The following is a 20,161-nucleotide window of genomic DNA, read 5'->3' as shown; positions in this document are numbered from 1 at the left end:
ACGGGGTCACAAAGAGTTGGACAGAACTGAGCAACCAACACACGCAGTGCCCAGCTAGACAGTACTCATCTGCTTTCCCCACTTCCTCACCCACATTTTGCCCTTAAGCCCCTGCAGCATCACCTCTGCGTCCTGGGCCCCCCCTGGCTGACACGCCCTGACCCCAGGCATCTCTCTCCTGCCACATGCAAGGCACATGCTGCAATGTCACTTGATGTCTTCTGAGGGCGCTGGACACCAGTCACGAGTTGTCTCCTGCAAATCCTTTTCTTCCTCAGCTTCCACAATCTAATTTCTTCCGGCTTACCTCACTTCTTTGGCGCTCCTTCTTGGTCGGATTGTCAGAATTCCCTTCCCACCCTCCGTCCACCCCATCCTCCTCAGACCCTGTGAGCAGCTGCATCCACCCACAAACGGCTTCAACCCCCACCTGGACGCTGAGGACATCTCCAGTCCAGCCCTCTCGAGTTCAAGCCACTTACAAACCATCTCTACCAGGTAAGTGTGGTTAGCTCGAACGCCACGTCTGAAGCTAACTTCACTCCTCAGCATTGCCACTCGACCTCCAATGCTTCACTTGTGGAATTCACCAACCTAAGGCAACACCACTTACACAGTCACCCAGGCAAAAACCCAGACTCCTGCCTCTCTTTTCTCTGCCCACATTTAGCAGACTTGGCCATACTGCTGACTGTGGCCTAAGCATCCCGGGAGCCCACCCCTGCAACCCTGCCCTCTCCCAGGTCTCCCCGGATCAGAGGAGTTACGTGGCAGGCCTCACCAGCTCAGCCTCCACAGAGCTGTCAGCAAGCTTGGAAAAATGTAGATCTGATGCCTGCATTGCTGCCGTTAGAATAAAGGCTCAACTCCCCAGCACACTTCCATTCACCTCCCACCACTTCCACCCAGGCTCCCAAGGTACTGTCCCACCAGGATGCATGCACTTTCCTCCCAAACTCACCACACCCTGTTCTCATCCTCACTCATATGCTTGAAATAGCGTTCTTCTTCCTCCCTCCTTACCTTTTTTTTACTGACCAGTCAAGATTCATCACCCCTGGCAAGGAGATAAAGCAATAGGAATTTTGATATATTGTTGGAACTTCCATGTACTTTAAACTGGTTCAATCACTGAGGAAAAACAGGTGGGCATTATCGAGGGATGGGTAAGCTGACAATGTACACATCATACAGGTATCCACCCCAGGAAAATTCCCTGAAGAAACTGGTGTATATGGCAGCCATTAAAAAGAATGCATTTGAATCAGTTCTAATGAGGTGGATGAAACTGGAGCCTATTATACAGAGTGAAGTAAGTCAGAAAGAAAAACACCAATACAGTATACTAATGCATATATATGGAATTTAGAAAGATGGTAACGACCTTATATGCAAGACAGCAAAAGAGACACAGATGTAAAGAACAGTCTTTTGGACTTTGGGAGAAGGTGAGGGTGGGATGATTTGAGAGGGTAGTGTTGAAACATGTATATTATCATATGTGAAACAGATCGCCAGTCCAGGTTGTATGCATGAGACAGGGTGCTCAGGGCTGGTGCACTGGGATGACCCTGAGGGATGGGATGGGGAGGGAGGAGGAAGGGGGGCTCAGGATGATTCATGATTCATCAGCCCATGGCTGATTCATGTCCAATGCATGGCCAAAAACCACTACAATATTGTAAAGTAATTAGCCTCCAATTAAAATAAGTAAATTTAAAAGAAAAGAAACTGGTGTGTACGGGCACCAGAGTTCACACACACACACACACACACACGTGTTTACAGAAGTGTTGCTCAGTAGTCAAAGATGACAATCAACCCACATGTCCAGCAAGAGAACAGACAGTGGTGTGATCATATAATATACTACTGTGCAGTGAGGAAATGAACAAACAAGCTACATACAACAATTTGGACAAATTTTGCAAATAGTGAGCAAAAGACGAAAAAAGAATAGAATGCAGTAGGATTTAATTTCTTTAAACTCAAAACAAATAAAATTGAACTATACTGGTTAGGGATGCCCTCATCAGTGGTAAAAGCGCAGAGAAGCAGGAGCCGGACTACTGTAACTTGGGAAGAGCAGCAACTAGGAAGGGACAGGGAGCGCTTTCAGACGCCGGCAACACCCTCCTGCTTTTTCTCTGCAGGCCATGCATCTTGCAGGGTTTCAGTTTCCTAACAAGGGGCTGAACCAGGGCCCCGGCAATGAAAGCAGAGAGCCCTAACCACGAGGCAGCCCAGGAACTCCCAGGGCTCTACTTCTCGATAGGAGTCACAAAGGTGTTCCCTTCGTCACAATTCACTGGGCTACACAAGTACGTTTTATGAATTTTCTATAGATAAGTTTCAAAATTTTAAAAATTATGTTGCTCTTCAGTGTATTTACTGTATCCTGCGTCTACATTGTGCTAACCTCTCATAATCATTTATTCTTTATCTGTCTCATCTGCTGGTCCTCAGGGGAGAATTTCTTTTGTGTGTGATGGTTTTATTGAAGAACCCAGATACCCAGGCCTCACCACAGTTCATCTGAACCAGAAACACGGGAACGTGTGACCAGAGCATGTGACAAAGGCTTCCAAATTTCACAGCTGACTTTGAACACAATCTGGTTACAAGCCACTGCTCAGACTGGAAGCTCCCTGAAAACACCGACACCCCTTTCTTCACAGTCCCCACTCCGAGCCCAGCACCTGGTACATAGGAGGCACCCGAAACACGTTGGTCAAAGTCCTGACGAAGGCGCATACTTCCAGAGCAAACCTGCCCATCTCGCGGTTTGGATCTGCATTGCTTCTAGGTTAAACGTTTGCACGGTGTAGGTGTCGACATGGAATGACCATGAAAGGCTCAGGCCAGGCTCCTGAAGGATGCCGTGTGTGGTCCGAGACACTCTGAGGTCATGAAAGCCCCTCAGAGGGCAACCAAAGGCATAGAGGAAACCAAGCAGGTGGGGTGGGCTGCCTGGTGCCCACCGAAATGTTCATTTCAGACCGTGGCACATTTCTAGTCCAATAAATGTAAGTGAAAGTGTTACCTGCTCAGAAACGTCTGACTCTTTGTGACCCTATGGACTATAGCCCACCAGGCTCCTCTGTCCATGGAATTCTCCAGGCAAGAATACTGGAAGGGTTGCTGTTTCCTTCTCCAGGGGATCTTCCTAACCCAGGGATCGAACCTGGGTATCCTGCATTGCAGACAGATTCTTCACTGTCTGAGCCATCAAGGAGGCCCCCAATAAATGCAATGTGTCTTTCAATCAATGGAACATGTGTGCATATGTGTTTTTGTGTGAATTATACGTGAAATACACTTTAATAGCTAAATCACAGTAACCCCTCGACATTTAAAATGTCAACTTGCTGTTGTTTAGTTGCTAAATCGTGTCTGACTCCTTTGCAACCCCATGGACTGTGGCCCACCAGGCTCCTCTGTCCAAGGGATTTCCCAGGCAAGAATACTGGAGTGGGTTGCCAGTTCCTTCTCCAGGGGATCTTCCCGATCCAAGGATCAAACCCATGTCTCCTGCATTGGCAAGAAGATTCTTTACCACTGAGCCACTTACTGTTAGAAACTGTAAATAGCTAAATGAAAATTCACAGTTGGAAGTTTCACAACACTATGTTTTAGCCCTATTGGTTACTATGAAAGTCTCCTATCCACCTCTGTTAAAATATTTACAGTAACTATCTAACAGCATTAATTAACTATATTTACAAACTATTTGACATTCATGGCAGAAACTCAGATATACAAAACTTGGACACTGAGACTATACCTAACTCTGTGAGTAGAAGCAAGCAATAAACTTCATGATGAAAAAGAAAACTTGTTTACAAGTCTAAAGTGCAAGGACTCATCAAGCTTAAAGTAAACCTCCCCCCGCCCCCCGCCACGCACAGATTTAAATATGGTAACAAAGAGGAGGAAAGGAAAAACAAACTCTGGCTGACACTTTAGGTCCAATATCACCAAAAAATCTTAGAAACCTAAATTCTTTCCCAACTTCCAAACTTGAGGGAAAAAATTACATCTAAAGGAATGTAACCAAGAAAAATAAACTTGGGTATGTTGCATCTATAAGATGATTTGGTGTCCTTAGTCAAGCACAACATTTGTGAGACTGTCCTACTGGGCGGGTAATAAAGTGCGTGCTCTGCTGCGTCACTCAGTCGTGTCTTCCTCTTTGCGACCCTCCAGGCTCCTCTGTCCATGGGGATTCTCCAGGCAAGAATCCTGGAGTGGGCTGCCATGCCCTCCTCAGAAATAACGTGAGTATCTCCATCTAAAGCACACCAAAGATAAGTTCCCACACCCAGCTGGTTAAGAAAAATACAGAGTAAGAAAAAGTAAGACTGACTTGCTACCCTGTCACGGCAAACAGCTTAATTGGGTTTTCCACCCAAACCGCACAGTGCCCAGAATTTAAACTTTCGTGAACCGGAACAACGCTCACCGCTTTCGCCTGGAGGCTGGACCACTGCTGCTACCTTCACAAAATGAATATAATAGTCCTTCCAGCAGCGCAGGGCTGAGGACACAAAATGGCCTTCACCTCCAAGACCAGCGCTCCTTCAGGACATCTGAAGGCAAATGGCTGAAGACAACCTCCTAAAGCGACATCCAGGGGTACAGCCTGTGATACCCGCCACTGAGGAAGGGGTGGAAAAGCTACACCGCACATCAGAACACCTAGGAGGAAGTAGGAGCACCACTCCACGCTTCAGCATTGAAACCTGGGAGAAGCTAACGTAAGACCAAAGAAATCATGTAAAAGCAAAAACAAAAATGCCACTCACCAAAAAGCCTTAAAGCTGGGAAATTGAAAAAAAAAGTCTAATCTCAGCAAACAGTCAGACATGACTTGGCAACTCAACAACAATCTCCTGGTAGGATGGAACCCACAGATCAGATCCATTATCTGTCTTCTTGCTCCTCAAACCGGAGCCAACCATACCCCACAAGCCACAAGCACCCATCATGGCAATTTTAATTCTGTACTTATTTATCTTGGCAGAGCTACATGGCTTACTTGATTTCAATTCACTGACCAGGGACTGAATCCAGGCCATGGCAGTAAAAGCCCAGAACCCTAACATCTAGGCCACCAGGGAACTCCCAGTTCTGTACTTAATTTGACAATAAGACTTAAAATGCTTACACCGTCCTATCTGGGACAGCTGAAGGTCTACTCCTAAAGCAAGCGCAGCCAGGCCACTCTGTGCGCACAGCCTCCACGCTCCTAGCATCATGTCATGTAATTCTGCTGGGAGGTAAAGAGGAGGAAGAGGACTTACTCTATGTACAAGACATATGCACAGAGAGTTAAGGCCAGAGGACATAGTTTTATGCTGTGAGAATGAAGGTTCATGAGTCCTGCAAAACGGACTCATCACTCGGCATTCTGAAACTCAGCACACCACGCCTGATCAGGGTTCAGCACCATGACCACACTGGGAATTACAATTTACTTTCAGCAAATAGTATCTGGAGCTTTACGTGGCTATTTTGCATTTTTATTGGTTATACAATTTTGTTGGCTTTTAGGTTGTCAATTTGTTGGTCTAGATGTACTGGTGTCTAAGACCTATATGCACAGGTACATCTGCCTTAATAAATATTTAAGTGACAGTGTGTTTAAAAGAACTAAGGCAGTGCTGGGTTTCTGCAACTTGGCTGCGAGGTTTTTACATTTTTTTTTCAATTTTAATTATCCCAACAATGCAAGAAGTTTGAGAAATGCTGCAGTTTTAAGGATACTGAGAAAGAGATCCTCAAACCAAAATGTGGCCATCTAGGGGACCTCCCTGGAGTCCCAGTGGTTAAGGATCCACCTTCCAACACAGCGGACATGGGTTCAACCCCTGGTTAGGGAATTAAGACCCCACATGCCGTGGGGTAGCTAAGCTCGTGTACCACAACTACTGAATCCATGTTTCACAACTAAAGAGAAGTCTGCACGCCGAACTAAGACCCGTGAAGTCAAACAAATAAATAATAAAAAAAACTTGCCCATCTAACAAAATCTGTAAGTAAACTGGGGCATAATGGACACAGGGTCAGTCCTGCAATTGGCTCATCATCTGAACAGAAGTGAACTTTCCTCCACAGAGTCTCCCCAGTCCACCAGTCGTAAGATTTCACGACTAATCTCAGAGGAAGACTTGGCTCCAATTTTAAGCGAGAGATTGATAGTGAGAACAGCTCAAAAAAATTCAGTCAAGTGGTTAAAAGATAAAGAAACCAGATGTTTGGCAAAAAAAAAAAAAAAAAAGTGGTTACATTTTGGGGATGGGCAGAAAGGGGAAACAGTAGAGTGAAGCATGACCACTGTCATAAGATGTGTGAAGGGCTGCATTTAGTCCCATCTGAAGTCGTATGGCTCCAAATGGTATGGCTCTAGAATTACAGGGGGAAGTTACAAGGACACACATTTTTGTTTGAGATGCCGAGGAGCACCCCCATTAATCAAAGAGCCACAGCATGCCAGAACTCTGCTGAGTGTTTCATATATAAGGTTTATGTGAAACGTTCTAGCTGTTGGCCTTAATCACTAAACTAAGAAGAGTCTTTCTCCAAGGCTTGATGAAGAATACAACCAGTAGTAAGTTTCTGTAACTCCCTTTTTCTTTTCTTGATTCCTTAACAGATGAGATAAAAATACTGTTAAGTAAAGAAACAGAGATAATGAGCAAGGATACTAGGGAAGAGAGCATCCATCACTGTCTTTCAGAAATAATTACACTGTTATTACACAAAAACTAACAAGGGCATCCCCCGTGGCTCAGAGGTAAAGAATCTACCTTCAATGCAGGAGACACCAGTTCAATCCCTCTGTCAGGAAGATCCCCTGGAGAAGGAAATGGCAATCCACTCAAGTATTCTTGCCTGGGAAATCCCATGGACAGAGGAGCCTGGCGAGCTACAGTTCACAGGGTCACAAAAGGATCAAACACAACTCAGTGACTCAGTTCAGTTCAGTTGCTCAGTCGTGTCTGACTCTGCAACCTCATGGACTGCAGCATGCCAGGCTTCTCTGTCCATCACCAACTCCCAGAGTTGACTCAAACACATGTCCACTGATTTGGTGATGCCATCCAACCATCTCATCCTCTGTCGTCCCCTTCTCCTCCTGCCTTCAATCTTTCGCAGCATCAGGGTCTTTTCAAATGAGTCAACTTTTCACATGAGGTGGCCAAAGTACTGGAGTTTCAGCTTTAACATCAGTCCTACCAATGAATATTCAGGACTGATTTCCTTTAGGATGGACTGGTTGGATCTCCTTGCAGTCCAAGGGACTCTCAAGAGTCTTCTCCAACACCACAGTTCAAAACCATCAATTCTTCTGTGCTCAGCTTTCTTTATAGTCCAACTCTCACATCCATACATGACTACTAGAAAAACCATAGCCTTGACTAGATGGACCTTTATTGGCAAAGTAATGTCTCTGCTTTTCAATACGCTGTTTAGGTTGGTCATAACTTTCCTTGCAAGGAGTAAGCATCTTTTAATTTCATGGCTGCAATCACCATCTGCAGTGATTTTGGAGCCCAGATAAATAAAGTCAGCCACTGTTTCCCCATCTATTTGCCATGAAGTGATGGGACCAGATGCCAAGGTCTTAGTTTTCTGAACGTTGAGCTTTAAGCCCAGTTTTTCACTCTCCTCTTTCACTTTCATCAAGAAGCTCTTAAGTTCTACTTCACTTTCTGCCGTAAGGGTGGTGTCATCTGCATATCTGAGGTTATTGATATTTCTCCCTGAAACCTTGATTCCAGCTTGTGCTTCCAGCAATTCTCATGATGTACTCTGCATAGAAGTTAAATAAGCAGGGTGACAATATACAGCCTTGACGTACTCCTTTCCCAATTTGGAACCAGTCTGTTGTTCCATGTCCAGTTCTAACTGTTGCTTCCTGACCTGCATACAGATTTCTCAAGAGGCAGGTCAGGTGGTCTGGTATTCCCATCTCTTTCAGAATTTTCCACAGTTTGTGGTGATCCACACAGTCAAAGGCTTTGGCACAGTCAATAAATCAGAAATAGATATTTTTCTGGAACTCTCTTGCTTTTTTGATAATCCAATGGATGTTGGCAATTTGATCTCTGGTTATTCTGCCTTTTCTAAAACCAGCTTGAACATCTGGAAGTTCACAGCTGACATATTGCTGAAGCCTGGCTTGGAGAATTTTGAGCATTACTTTACTAGCGTGTGAGATGAGTGCAATAGTGTGGTAGTTTGAGCATTCTTTGGTATTGCCTTTCTTTGGGACTTGAATGAAAACTGACCTTTTCCAGTCCTGTGGCCACTGCTGAGTTTTCCAAATTTTCTGGCATATTGAGTGCAGCACTTTCACACATCATCTTTCAGGATTTGAAATAGCTCAACTGGAATTCCATCACATCCACTAGCTTCGTTTGTAGTGATGCTTCATAAGACCCACTTGACTGCATTCCAGAATGTCTGGCTCGATGTAAGTGGTCACACCATTGTGACCATCTGAGTTGTGAAGATCATTTCTGCATAGTTCTTCTGTGTATTCTTGCCACCTCTTCTTAATCTCTTCTGCTTCTGCTAGGTCCATATCATTTCTGTCCTTTATTGTACCCATCAATGCATGAAATGTTCCCTTGGTATCTCTAATTTTTTTGAAAAGATCTCTAGTCTTTCCCATTCTATTGTTTCCCTCTATTTCTTTGCACTGATCACTGAGAAAGGCTTTCTTATCTCTCCTTACTATTCTTTGAAACTCTGCGTTCAAATGCGTATATCTTCCCTTTTCACTTCTCTTCTTTTAACAGCTATTTGTAAGGCCTCCTCAGACAGCTATTTTGCCTTTTTGCATTTCTTTTTCTTGGGGATGGTCTTGATCCCTGTCTCCTGTACAATGTCATGAACCTCCATCCATAGTTCTTCAGGCACTCTGTTTATCAGATCTAATCCCTTGAATCTATTTCTCACTTCCACTGTATAATTGTAAGGGATTCAATTTAGGTCATACCTGAATGGTCTAGTGGTTTTCCCTACTTTCTTCAATTTAAGTTTGAATTTGGCAATAAGGAGTTCATGATCTGAGCCATGGTCAGCTCCCGGTCTTGTTTTTGCTGACCGCATAGAGCTTCTCCATCTTTGGCTGCAAATGATATAATCAATCTGGTTTCGGTATTAACCATCTGGTGATGTCCATGTGTAGATCTTCTCTTGTGTTGTTCAAAGAGGGTGTTTGCTATGACCAGTGCGTTCTCCTGGCAAAACTCTATTAGCCTTTGCCCTGCTTCGTTCTGTACTCTAAGGTGAAATTTGCCTATTACTCCAGGTGTTTCTTGACTTCCTACTTTTGCATTCCGGTCCCCTATAATGAAAAGGACATCTTTTTTGGGTGCAAACTGTTCAGTTTCAGCTTCTTCGGCATTACTGGTCAAGGCATGGACTTGGATTACTGATGTTGATAGTGATAGTGATATTGATACTGATATACTGATAGTGATATTGAATGGTTTACCTTGTAAATGAACAGAGATCATTCTGTTATTTTTGAGACTGCATCCAAGTACTGCATTTCAGAGTCTTTCATTGACCATGATGGCTACTCCATTTCTTCTAAGGGATTCCTGCCCACAGTAGATATAATGGTCATCTGAGTTAAATTCTCCCATTCCAGTCCATTTTAGTTTTCTGATTCCTAAAATGTCGATGTTCACTCTTGCCATCTCCTGTTTGACCACTTCCAGTTCACCTTGATTCATGGCCCTAACATCCCAGGTTTATACCCAGTAGTGGATGTGACTGGTCATGGAAGCAAAGCTGTAAAGAGCAACTCAGTGTCTAAGCAACAGAAAATTAACAAAGGAATCTGAGATTTGTAAAACATACACAGTGAAGGAAGAAACAAATCAGTGAGAATTTAAAAACTTCTATTGGGATATATTTTGGTTGCTAGTGATTGTAATTTAACCAATGTATAAACAAAAACCATAGTCAGTCACAACTGTAGATTAGTTATGTTGAGATGTTACTAAATGTTATAATCAAAAGTACCAAAGTTGATCTCACAAATCAATATTTTCCCATTCTGAAAGTCTCAAAGGTAGTAGCTTCTGATATATTACAATATGGCCAGTCTAGTGCTTTAGGCTGCAGGAGATATGGCAAACAGGATAAAATAGCCTGAATTAGAATGGAAATTATTGCATTTTCTAATGAATAAAAGAATGAAAAGCGTTAGTTGCTCAGTCATGACTGACTCTTTGCAACTCCATTGACTGTAACCCACTAGGCTCCTCTGTCCATGGAATTCTCCAGGCAAGAATACTGGAGTAGGTTGTCATTTCCTTCTCCAGGGGATCTTCCTGACCCAGGGATTGAACCCAGGTCTCCTGCACTGCAGGCAGATTCTTTACCATCTGAGCCACCAGGGAAGTCCCAACACATAGAATTTTAAAATGTACATCATATCTATATATGAAATAAATTTTGTAAAAACAATACTTAAAATAAGAATATGAAAAGATGAACAAAACTAAGTCTTTGCTATGTCAGAGAACTAACTCAAAGCATATGCTGAAAATATTAGGGGGTTTAGAATAGTCCTGGGATTTAACACACACATTCAAAATAAAGGTATAAGAATTTGATTATGAAAGATTTCCAGAGAGAAAAATCAAGTCAGGCATCTCAGACACTAGTGAAATTGACAAGTTGTTAACATATAAACATACTGCATCCTTTTTCCTTGAATAAAATCTTATTTTAAAACTGAGACAAAAGACAAGGAATATTTGCCAGTGACATGAACTGAGTCCACCTCTGCAAATGTAGCCAACGTTCAGCTGATTGTCTTAACTAAGAAAGATTTTTTAAACACAAATACCCACTTATTCCCACCTATCAAAATTATCTTCTATATGGCACAAAGGTGAAACAAATCAAACATCATGTGCCAGAAGTATTTCTTGATAGGACAAAGGAATGAGCAAGATGACCATGGTCCCAACACCCAATGGGTTTGTAATTTCCTCTTTCCTGAGAACATTCTATGGAGAAGAACCTCCTAGAGGTTACTGGAGATTCTAAGAACTCCATCTGAACCTGGGTAACCACATTCAAACACAAAACCTAGCCAAGTTTTAAAGAGAGACATGGAGGCAGACGGATCATTTCTCTTTCGCACTTCCAGAAGCATTTCTCAAGATCACTAAACTTTAAGCAGCAAGGCTTCTTAGCGATGACATAACCTTCCTCATTTTGCAGATGAGGAAGCGGCACCCTGCAGAATCTGAATGCATGGACCTTACTGAGCGGGTATACCTGTCAATACATGGTTCACTTTAGGAACTACACACAAAACATCCTCAAACTGCCTTTACATCCACAGTGACTGATAAATTACTGCACTCTTTCCCCCCCACCCCCCCCAAATACAAATGACTGGCGGGTCTGGCTGCAGCAGTGATACAGCTCTAGATTGCTGACACCTAACCTATGTAAACTTCAGGGGTCAGAAGAGACCCCATCTCAGAGGTGGTAGAACACAGCAGTTAAAGAATACAGACGTTCAAAGGCCCAGGAGGAAGAACCCAGGTTCCAGCCCCACCTCTTCTGAGTGGTGCGAGGGGAGAATTTCTCTGTCCTCTGATTTCAACCTCCCTAGCTGCAAAATGGGGAGGACAATGCAGCCATATGCCACAAGGATAACAAGGGTGAAATAAAAACACATAAAGTATCTCACAGAATACCTGCATCTCACACAATGATTGTCTATAAAACAGAAAAAAATTGTAGTTATCTTAAGAAAAGGATCCCTCATCTTTAGGGTAATGGTTTACTTTAACAATAGAAGAGAGAAAAACAGAAGTGGGAGGAGCAGAGGCTGGTGGGGATGAGAAGCAGAGACGCAGCCAGGCAGTACAGATGCACAGAAGCTCCCTGGCCTCTCTATGATGAAGAAGGCAGTGTGACAGTCACTGCTCAAGGATTCTGGTTCCCTTTACTTTATATCACAGGGCCATAAAAACAACCATTTCCATAGTTTAAAACCTCATGAAATAGTGACCTTCTCTTAACTTCCAGCATATCACTATGTCAGAACTTCATCTCACAAATGTTCTCCCAAGTATTTCCTTTCATCTTAGAATTCATTTTAGAAATCTTTATGCTTCAAATGAAAATTTCTCTTCCCTTAGCCCCTGGAAAGAGCTTCCTGTGCAGCTGCATTATAGCAGACCTGAGTTCCCCTGTTTTGAGGAAATGAGATGAAGAAAAAAAAATCAGATTTATAGAAGCAAGTACTGCAGAAGAGTACATTGTCTTCACCATGATGAGTCAGCAGGGCATCTCTGATTCATCGGAAATACAATCCAATTTTCCAAGACACACATTTTCACAAATATACAGGAACAACCTTATTCAAACTTAGTTCATAGTTTGAATTTTCTCTTGACAATCAAGAAACTTAGAGGGAAAGTCATTTTCTGGGCTTTATTGCAGTGGCTTCTCTTGGCACATGGGCGCAGTTGGTCTGGCACAGCATGTGGGATCTTCCTGCACCAGGGATAGAACACGTGTCTCCTGAACCGGCAGGGGGATTCTTTACCACTGAGCCACTGGTGAAGCCCCCTCTAGAATGTGAGCACCGTGAGGGAAAAAACTGCACCTCCCACACCTTTAAAAAGAACTATCCTCTCAATCAACAACACTTTGAGCCCAATGACCCTGAGATCTGGAAGAGAGTTCACAGAAAGATGATATTTGAAGAGGGTCTTGAAGGAGATAGGAGTCTCCCAGGTAGAGAAGGATTTGCAGAGTGAAGATCCAATGTTAACTATTATGTCCAGTCATCATTCTTGCTGTATATAAATGTGCCCTGCTTTTCACTATGTGCAAATATCTTACAGGGGATTCTCAGGCGGCTCAGTGGTAAAGAATGTGCCTGCCAATGCAGGAGATGCAAGAGACGCAGGTCTGACCTCTGGGTTGGGATTATCCCTGGGCACCAATCTCCAGTATTCTCACTTGGGAAATCCCCTGGGCAGAGGACCCGGGAGGGCTACAGTTCATGGAGTCAGAGTGGGACACGACTGAGCAAGCACGCACACACACAAGTATCTTGTATCTCGTGGGTTTATGTTGCTTTCACTATAACAAGTTCCAAGAGCTCAGGTTCTACTATTAGTATAAAAGTCTACCTTTCAAGGGGGATAAAACCTATAACGTGAGTTCTTATGGGAGACTCATTTTTACTCAAAAGTAACTGTCACTATATTTTGATCCAACACCTTCAAGGAGATTGAATAACCAAAGAGACTGAATAACCAGAGTCAATAAACTGAGCATAGTAGGAAAACCTCAGAAGTTTCAAATGCTTGATTTCTTTTAGAACTTAATTTTTCTCAAATTCAAGCTAATTTAAGACAGCTTAATGGAAGAAGCTTATTCATTGTTGATTGAGGGGGAAAAGGTATAAATGATATAAAGGGACACATTACTTTGTAATGAAAGAGGCAGACATAGGCAGCAACTATTTAGGCTCCTTGCAAACAATTTATCAGAGCCACATACCCACTCCTTGTAGTGTAGGCATTTGCTACCTTGTCAATTCTCTGGAAGGTAGTTTCTGGGTGTGGGGAGGCACCCCAGACCATCACACAATAAATAACCACTTAGGCAGGGGAAGGGTATATATTTTAGATCAGATGGGATCTAACTTAGGGGATCTGCCAATCTTTCTTTCTACAGGATGCTGAGGCCGTGAATGCAAGTGAATTATTTTCAAATCCACAGTCAGCAGAACCTAGGGACGTCAACTTGGTCATGCATTCTTTCCACTGTCCTTGGGCATCTGTCTTTGGAACATCAAAATTACAGGTCAAGCTCTGAAAAAGAGAACACTCAAGAAACAACACTGAGCCCAAGAGTGCTGAGAACCTGGAACATGTAAGCCGGACATCCTCTGTTATTTATCAGAGCTGCAACACAGTTGGCTAGCTCATGGCTTCAGACAGTTCAACCTGTGTTTCCCAATACTGACTGCTATGACTACAGTCCTTTGAGAGAAGGTCCCTATCCAGTTATATGGACTAAATAGGATTATACAGATGCACAGCACCAACTCGTTGAAATTTTTAATGCAGCAAGGGGAGTTAAACCATTAGGCTGGGCTTCCCTGATAGTTTAGTTGGTAAAGAATCTGCCTGCAATGCAGGAGACCACAGTTCGATTCCTGGGTTGGAAAGATCTGCTGGAAAAGGGATAGGCTACCCACTCCAGTATTCTGGCCTAGAGAATTCCATGGACTGGATAGTCCATGGGGGTAGCAAAGAGTCGGACACAACTAAGTGACTTTCACTTTCAAGGTGCCTGCTGGTTAGTGCAGTGCAGGAGTACCAGCCTACACCTGAACAGTTTTTAGTCTCCAGAGGCTCTCAAGGGCAGAAGAAAAAATCTGGGCCATGCAAATTTCTTTTGTCATCTGAGTTCAATAAGCTTGAGGCTCTGAATGAGTGTTCATGCCCAGCTATCTTGAGTCATCATTTTCTATTCTTCACAGCAAATATTTTAGAAAAAAACATTTTAGGAAAAACAGTTATCTCCTAAACCACACATTTCACAGAATGGAAGAGGCAGAGGAGAGAACAGCTAAACATAATGGTATAAAAACTTACTATCAGAAAATCTTTATTAAAAATGATGAACTAAGATGAAATAGTCAGTTTTGACGACATGGGTGATGCTGATGCAAGTAACTTCACAGATAGCTCATTAGTCCTTCTGCATGATAAAGCTGAACATTTGAGTACACAATTTACCTAAATGTTGAAACTATTTAAATTACTGAATGGCTGGTATTAAGCATCGATGGGTCTTTCTTAAAAACTGCCTTGAAATAGGGTATCCCACTCATTTTGTGGGAAATTCACGACTCAAAGATCTATTGTCAAAGAGAATGCCACTACGACAAAAGAAGTGCTTAAATTTTCTTCATTTGCAGTGATTTTACTACATTTAAAAATATATAATTTTATTACATTTGAAACAAGTGGGCAATTGGCTATACTAGGGAAATAGTTCTGTTGCAAATATTTGTTCTATCACTTTTCATATTGTGGTGTAATTTGGACTGTATACTTATGGTTCCCTCTCCTACAGAAATCAGTGAAGAAACGATTAGAAGGATATTTATCAACCTTCAGTTTACAGTTTAAGAATTATATTCAGTAGACCATGTACCACTTGAGCAATGACAAACTCAGTACACAATATGTGCTTTCAATTAATATGTATAATGGAAATGCTGACCATCTCCCCTAGATGATATTCATCTTTGGATTACTTTCATCTCATGCAGCTAACACTATTAAAATTATTTCAGAAAAGGATATTAAAACTACTGTCCCTTCTCAGACCATACTAGGCACAGTTTCCCAAGGGCATGTGAGTAATGAATATTTAAGCAAAAGGCACTGCCTCCATCCTTCCATGGGGCCACTAGCCTAGCCTCCCGTCAATTAGAAAATTTGTCACTCAGTTTTGAAGTATCTAGGCAAATGTTACTTTTAAGTTTGCAACAGGATAAAGCAATAAAACTTTTAACAATGTATCTTAATTTTAATACTCTGCTGGTTGTCATGCCTCAGATAGCATTTAAGACCAAAACACTCAAATGTGCAGGAGAATTTGTGAAGTCATAAACACACACAGAGAGAAAAGACAACGTAATTTTGGCTGAGTCCTCATCTAGCCTAGAGCAGGGAAAACTTTCCGTAACAGTGCCTAAACAGAAACCCAACCACTTTAAGGACTCCATGGTGTGGCTACATCTGTTTATTAAACTCAACCCAGTGATCTCTGACAACCTAGAAGGGTGGGATGGGGTGGGAGATAGGAGGGAGGTTCAAAAGGGAGGGGACACACGTATACTTGTGGTTGACTGAGGTTGATGTATGGCAGAAACCACCACAATATTGTAAAGTAATTACTCTCCAATAAAAATTTTAAAAAGTGAATTGCAGGTGAACGGACATATACTGCATGTCCTGTATGACAAGGCATGTTGCTTAAGTTTCCTCATGCATAAAACAGACATAGTGCCTTCAGAGCATAAGAACACAGTGAGTTACTATAAGAAAAATAGTTGGCTTCAAGTTCAGTTTCCTTCTCCTGCCAAGCCAGTATAGGTATGACTACCGTAACAGTATGTGCTATTTGCATTAAGATGCATGAGGGGCTTTCCCTGGAGGTCTGTTTAAGATTTTTCATTTCTTGCAAGGGGTGTGGGTTCGATTCCTGGTGGGGGAACTAAGATCCCACATGCCGCACAGCACAGCCAAAATTTAAAAAATTAAATTATAAAAAAGATGCATGACAGCAGGCTGCATATAAACACAGTAAGCATATACTTGGGTTCTGAACTTTATGGGTCATGTTTAATTCTGGATGTAGGTTCTTAACTACTAGTGACGATTTCTCTCCCTGAAGCGAAAGAAGCCTAAATACTGCAGGAATTCAAGGATGACCCAAAATAAGGCCAAACAGTCTGAGTCCAGCATGGTTGGCACTCTAGGCCTAATTTGTAACAGGCCTCAATTACTGATTCTGTGGCCTCTATCTCCCTAACTAGGAAAGATTAACCTTGAATCACCTCATTACCAACCAATCCTGGAAAACTCGTATCACAGCCCTTCTCAACCTCAGTAGTACATTCAAATCCCCTGAGGAGCTTTTAAAACTCCAGATGGTCAGACCACACCCCAGACCAATTTACATCCAAATACCTGGGAAGGGGGCCCAGGCACCCTTACTTCTTAAAGTCCCCAGTGATCCAAGATGCAACCAAGGTTGAGAATCACAGTCTCCGGATCACCTCTCCTGACCTCATGGAACTTCTGCTGCAAGGCAAACCAGGAGAGGCAACCTAGAGTGTTTCACAAACAGCTTCTGAGCAGACCCGGTACAACAGGGTCCGGAAAGCCGAACCACCACGGGTGCCCGTTCTGAGCTCCACACAGAGGGATGGACAGACAGCTTATGAGCTAGAGGGTTACCCAGATCCTCACGGGAGAGCCCCTTTCACAATGATGGAGCACTTCAAAAGAGCAAATATCGAAAATAAGTTCACCCATCTTGAGAGATGTCACAAAGCCCGTTAGGATTTCTCACTTTTTTTTTTTCACCACCTGTCTCTTAGGAAGGCCCGAGTGTCTGTGAACGCACGCCCCGCACACAGAACCCGTGGAACAGCAGAGAACCCCAACATCCCCGCGGCCGTCTGGAATCGCCGCCCCTCCGCCCCCGCCGCAGGCTGCGCAGCCGGTGCACCTGTCGCCGGCGGCGCCGCACCTGCCGCGCCCGGCCCTCCTCGCCTACCTTCCAGCAGCTCGTCCAGGCTGGTGACTTTCCGGCTGCCGTCGATGGTGTAGATGGTGCGGACGCCCTGGGGCAGGTTCACGTTGTCCGACAGGGAGCGGGTGAGCTCCATGAGCAGCGCGTCGAAGGACCGGAAGCGGTCGCTGGAGATGGCAAACACCAGGCCCTTGAAGTAGCGGTCCCCATTCCGGTAGAAGCGCGCCTTCTTGGCCTTCTTCTCCGAGCTCAGGGCCTGCAGGGTCCGCGTGCGGTAGAAGCTGCAGTGGGCGCTGTGCGCCGGGCTGGGGATGAGCCCGTTGCCTTTGGGGCCCGAGCCGCTGCTGCCGGCGGAGGAGCTGGGCGCCCCTCTCCGCGACCCCGGCCGCGGCCGTTTGTCCCGTTCCTCAAAGTGCTCCAGCTCGATACTCCTGGTGCTGGCCATCGCGGCTGCTCCGGGCCGCCCGGCCAAGCACGTCCCTGCCGGAGGCTCCAGGCAGCCCGGGGTCAAGGCGAGAACCGGCTCGGGAGGGTCGGGCTGCGAGAGCGCCTCAGCGCGCCGGGACACCTGGCCCGGACATCCCGCCCCCTCCGCGCAGGTGGAACCGCGGAGGCCCGCGCCCCCTAAAAGTGGCCGCCGCGCCGAGCTGCCCAGCTCATTGTCCGGCGCGCTCCGCTCGGTCCCTCCCGCCGCCCGGGAGCCGCACGCCCCCCGGGCACCTCCTCCACCCGGTCACGCCTCACCACTCCCGCCCCGGAGTCCGCCGGCCGCCGTCAAGTTGGGCCGCCCGAGGCTCGCCCCCGGCCCGCAGGCGCACACAAAGCTCTCCGCCCGCCGCTCCCGGGAGCCCAGGGGAAGGGAGGGAGGGGCCGCGAGCGTGGGAGAGGCGCCGCGGGGGCGTCGGCCCGGCCCGAGGCCCGGGATGCAGCGCCGCCGCCGCCTCGCTTGCCCCCAGGCCCCGCCCGAGAGCACCGCGCGGAGGCTCGTCCCGCGCAGAGTCCGGCCCTAGCGGGAAACAACGCAGCCCGCCTCCCCCGCAGCCGGCTGGCCCGGCCCACCCACGGGCATCCGCCCCCGGGCCCGACCACTCTGCCTGCCCGGCCCGCTGCAGGGCAGGAGGGGGGCTTCCTGCTCCCCAAGGAATCCCAAACCCCAGAGGGAGGGAGGTGGGCCAAGAGGAGGAGGAGGGGGCCGCACGTGGGGGCGCCGAGGCTCTGCAGCGCCGGAGAAGCGGATCCTCCCGGGTCCTAGGCGGCCCCGCCCGCCTGACAGCCACAACCCCGCGCCGCGCGCTGATGGGCGCAGCCGCGGCGCGCGCTCCTCCGCCTTGGAAACGGAACCGCGCAGGTCAAAAAAAACTACAAAGGAAGGAGATTCAAGGGCAGGGATCACATCCCTTAGCCAGCCTCCAAATGAGGAGCCGAGGTCACACTAGGGCACCTGAAACATGGCACTGGATTGGGGCGCACGATTTATTTTTCAAAGGAAATCTGGAGCTTTATTTAAAAATCCTTTGATAAAGCACCTTCTGTTGCAGGTTCGCTAACACGGTACGTTCGGTAACTTTGAATGAATGAAAGGTCAGACTTTATTGTTTCTTGAGGAATTTAATTAACAAACATTTATTAAAGCATGCAACGTTCCAGGCACTGTCTCTTTCACTGGGGATGCATTAGTAAACAGACAATCCCCGCACCCCACCACCTGCATCTAAGTGATACTTATCAATTTGAGCTTCTTGTTAAGTAATAGGTCGGTTATTTGTAAGCACCTGTCATAGTGGAAATCTTAATTTAGTAGTGCCTGGTCAACAGTAAAAGCATATTTTCCAAAAGCTTGAGAGAAATACTAGTTACTTCCATTTCACCATTAGAAAAGATGAAACTGAAAGAAATTTGGCGCTAATCTGACAGGTGGGTAAATTACCCTGAGGCCTTAGGTTATTTAGCACCTGGTTCTCTGAGTGGCCCTAGATAGCAAATCCAAACCACCTGTAAGGTTAGAACATGGATGCTTTTCTTGAAATGAATTAAGTCCTGAAGGTGTATGAATAAGAAAAGGCAGAAAATATGATGGAGTTTCTCAGTAGCTGTGAAGTTGAACTGGCATGCAGTGCCCCAGAAGCTTCCTTCTTGCTCAGGGCACCATAGTTCCCCCAGGACAAGCTCAGGACCCATGTGGGCATACCTGACTTCTAGAACCAGTACTGGGATGCTGGGAAGTCAGGGCTGATCTGTCACTTAAATGTAGTTTTCCAGTGGGGAGATTGTGAAATTAGGTCCATGGCCATGATAGACCTCAACCCAAGCCAATTAAATCCAAATCTCTGGAGTTGGGCTTCCCAAACAGTAGATTTTAGAAGTACATATAAGGTACAGCCGGGTTTCCAATGATAGGCTGTAACATCAAGATTCAAACAGATCAGTGCTGATTCTCAAACTTTGATGTACTTACACATAGTGGGGTAAATCTCATGTCAGTTCTGAGTCAGTAGGTCTTTGGTGAAATTTGAGATTCTGTATTTCTGATAAGTCTCCGTGCATGTGTGCTCCTGCGTGCTCAGTTACCCAGTTGTGTCAGCCTCTTTGCAACCCCATGGACTGTAGCCTGCAAGGCTCTTCTGTCCATGGAATTCTCCAGGCAAGAATACTGGAGTGGGTTGCCATTTCCTACTCCAGGGGATCTTCCTGACCCAGGGATCAAAACTGCATCTCCTGCCTTGACTGGCAGATTCTTTACCATCTGAGCTACCTGGGAAGCCCTAGATAATGCCAGTACTGCTAGTGTTGATACAACACTGAGAAACAAGAACCGAGA

At 45.2% G+C, this 20,161-nt stretch overlaps 1 protein-coding gene across 5 annotated transcripts in view; it reads right to left on the bottom strand.

Moving 5' to 3' along the window:
- The window catches only part of DCLK2 (doublecortin like kinase 2), a 186,012-nt gene extending 168,042 nt beyond the window's left edge, over nt 1-17,970 (bottom strand). For all 5 annotated transcript variants that reach the window (XR_009692908.1, XM_061142474.1, XM_061142475.1 and 2 more), the window contains exon 1: nt 17,368-17,970. Coding sequence is in view for 4 of the 5 variants with exons in the window: in XM_061142474.1 (XP_060998457.1) it covers nt 17,368-17,788 (421 nt within the window). In the remaining variant the exon portion in view is untranslated. The remainder of the gene's footprint in view (nt 1-17,367) is intronic.
- Nucleotides 17,971-20,161: the final 2,191 nt, after the last annotated feature.

This window comes from Dama dama, chromosome 5, assembly GCF_033118175.1.
Source record: "Dama dama isolate Ldn47 chromosome 5, ASM3311817v1, whole genome shotgun sequence".
Lineage (NCBI taxonomy): Eukaryota > Metazoa > Chordata > Mammalia > Artiodactyla > Cervidae > Dama > Dama dama.
The sequence above is the reverse complement of the archived record's forward strand: the minus strand, read 5'-3'. Positions and strand labels throughout refer to the sequence as shown.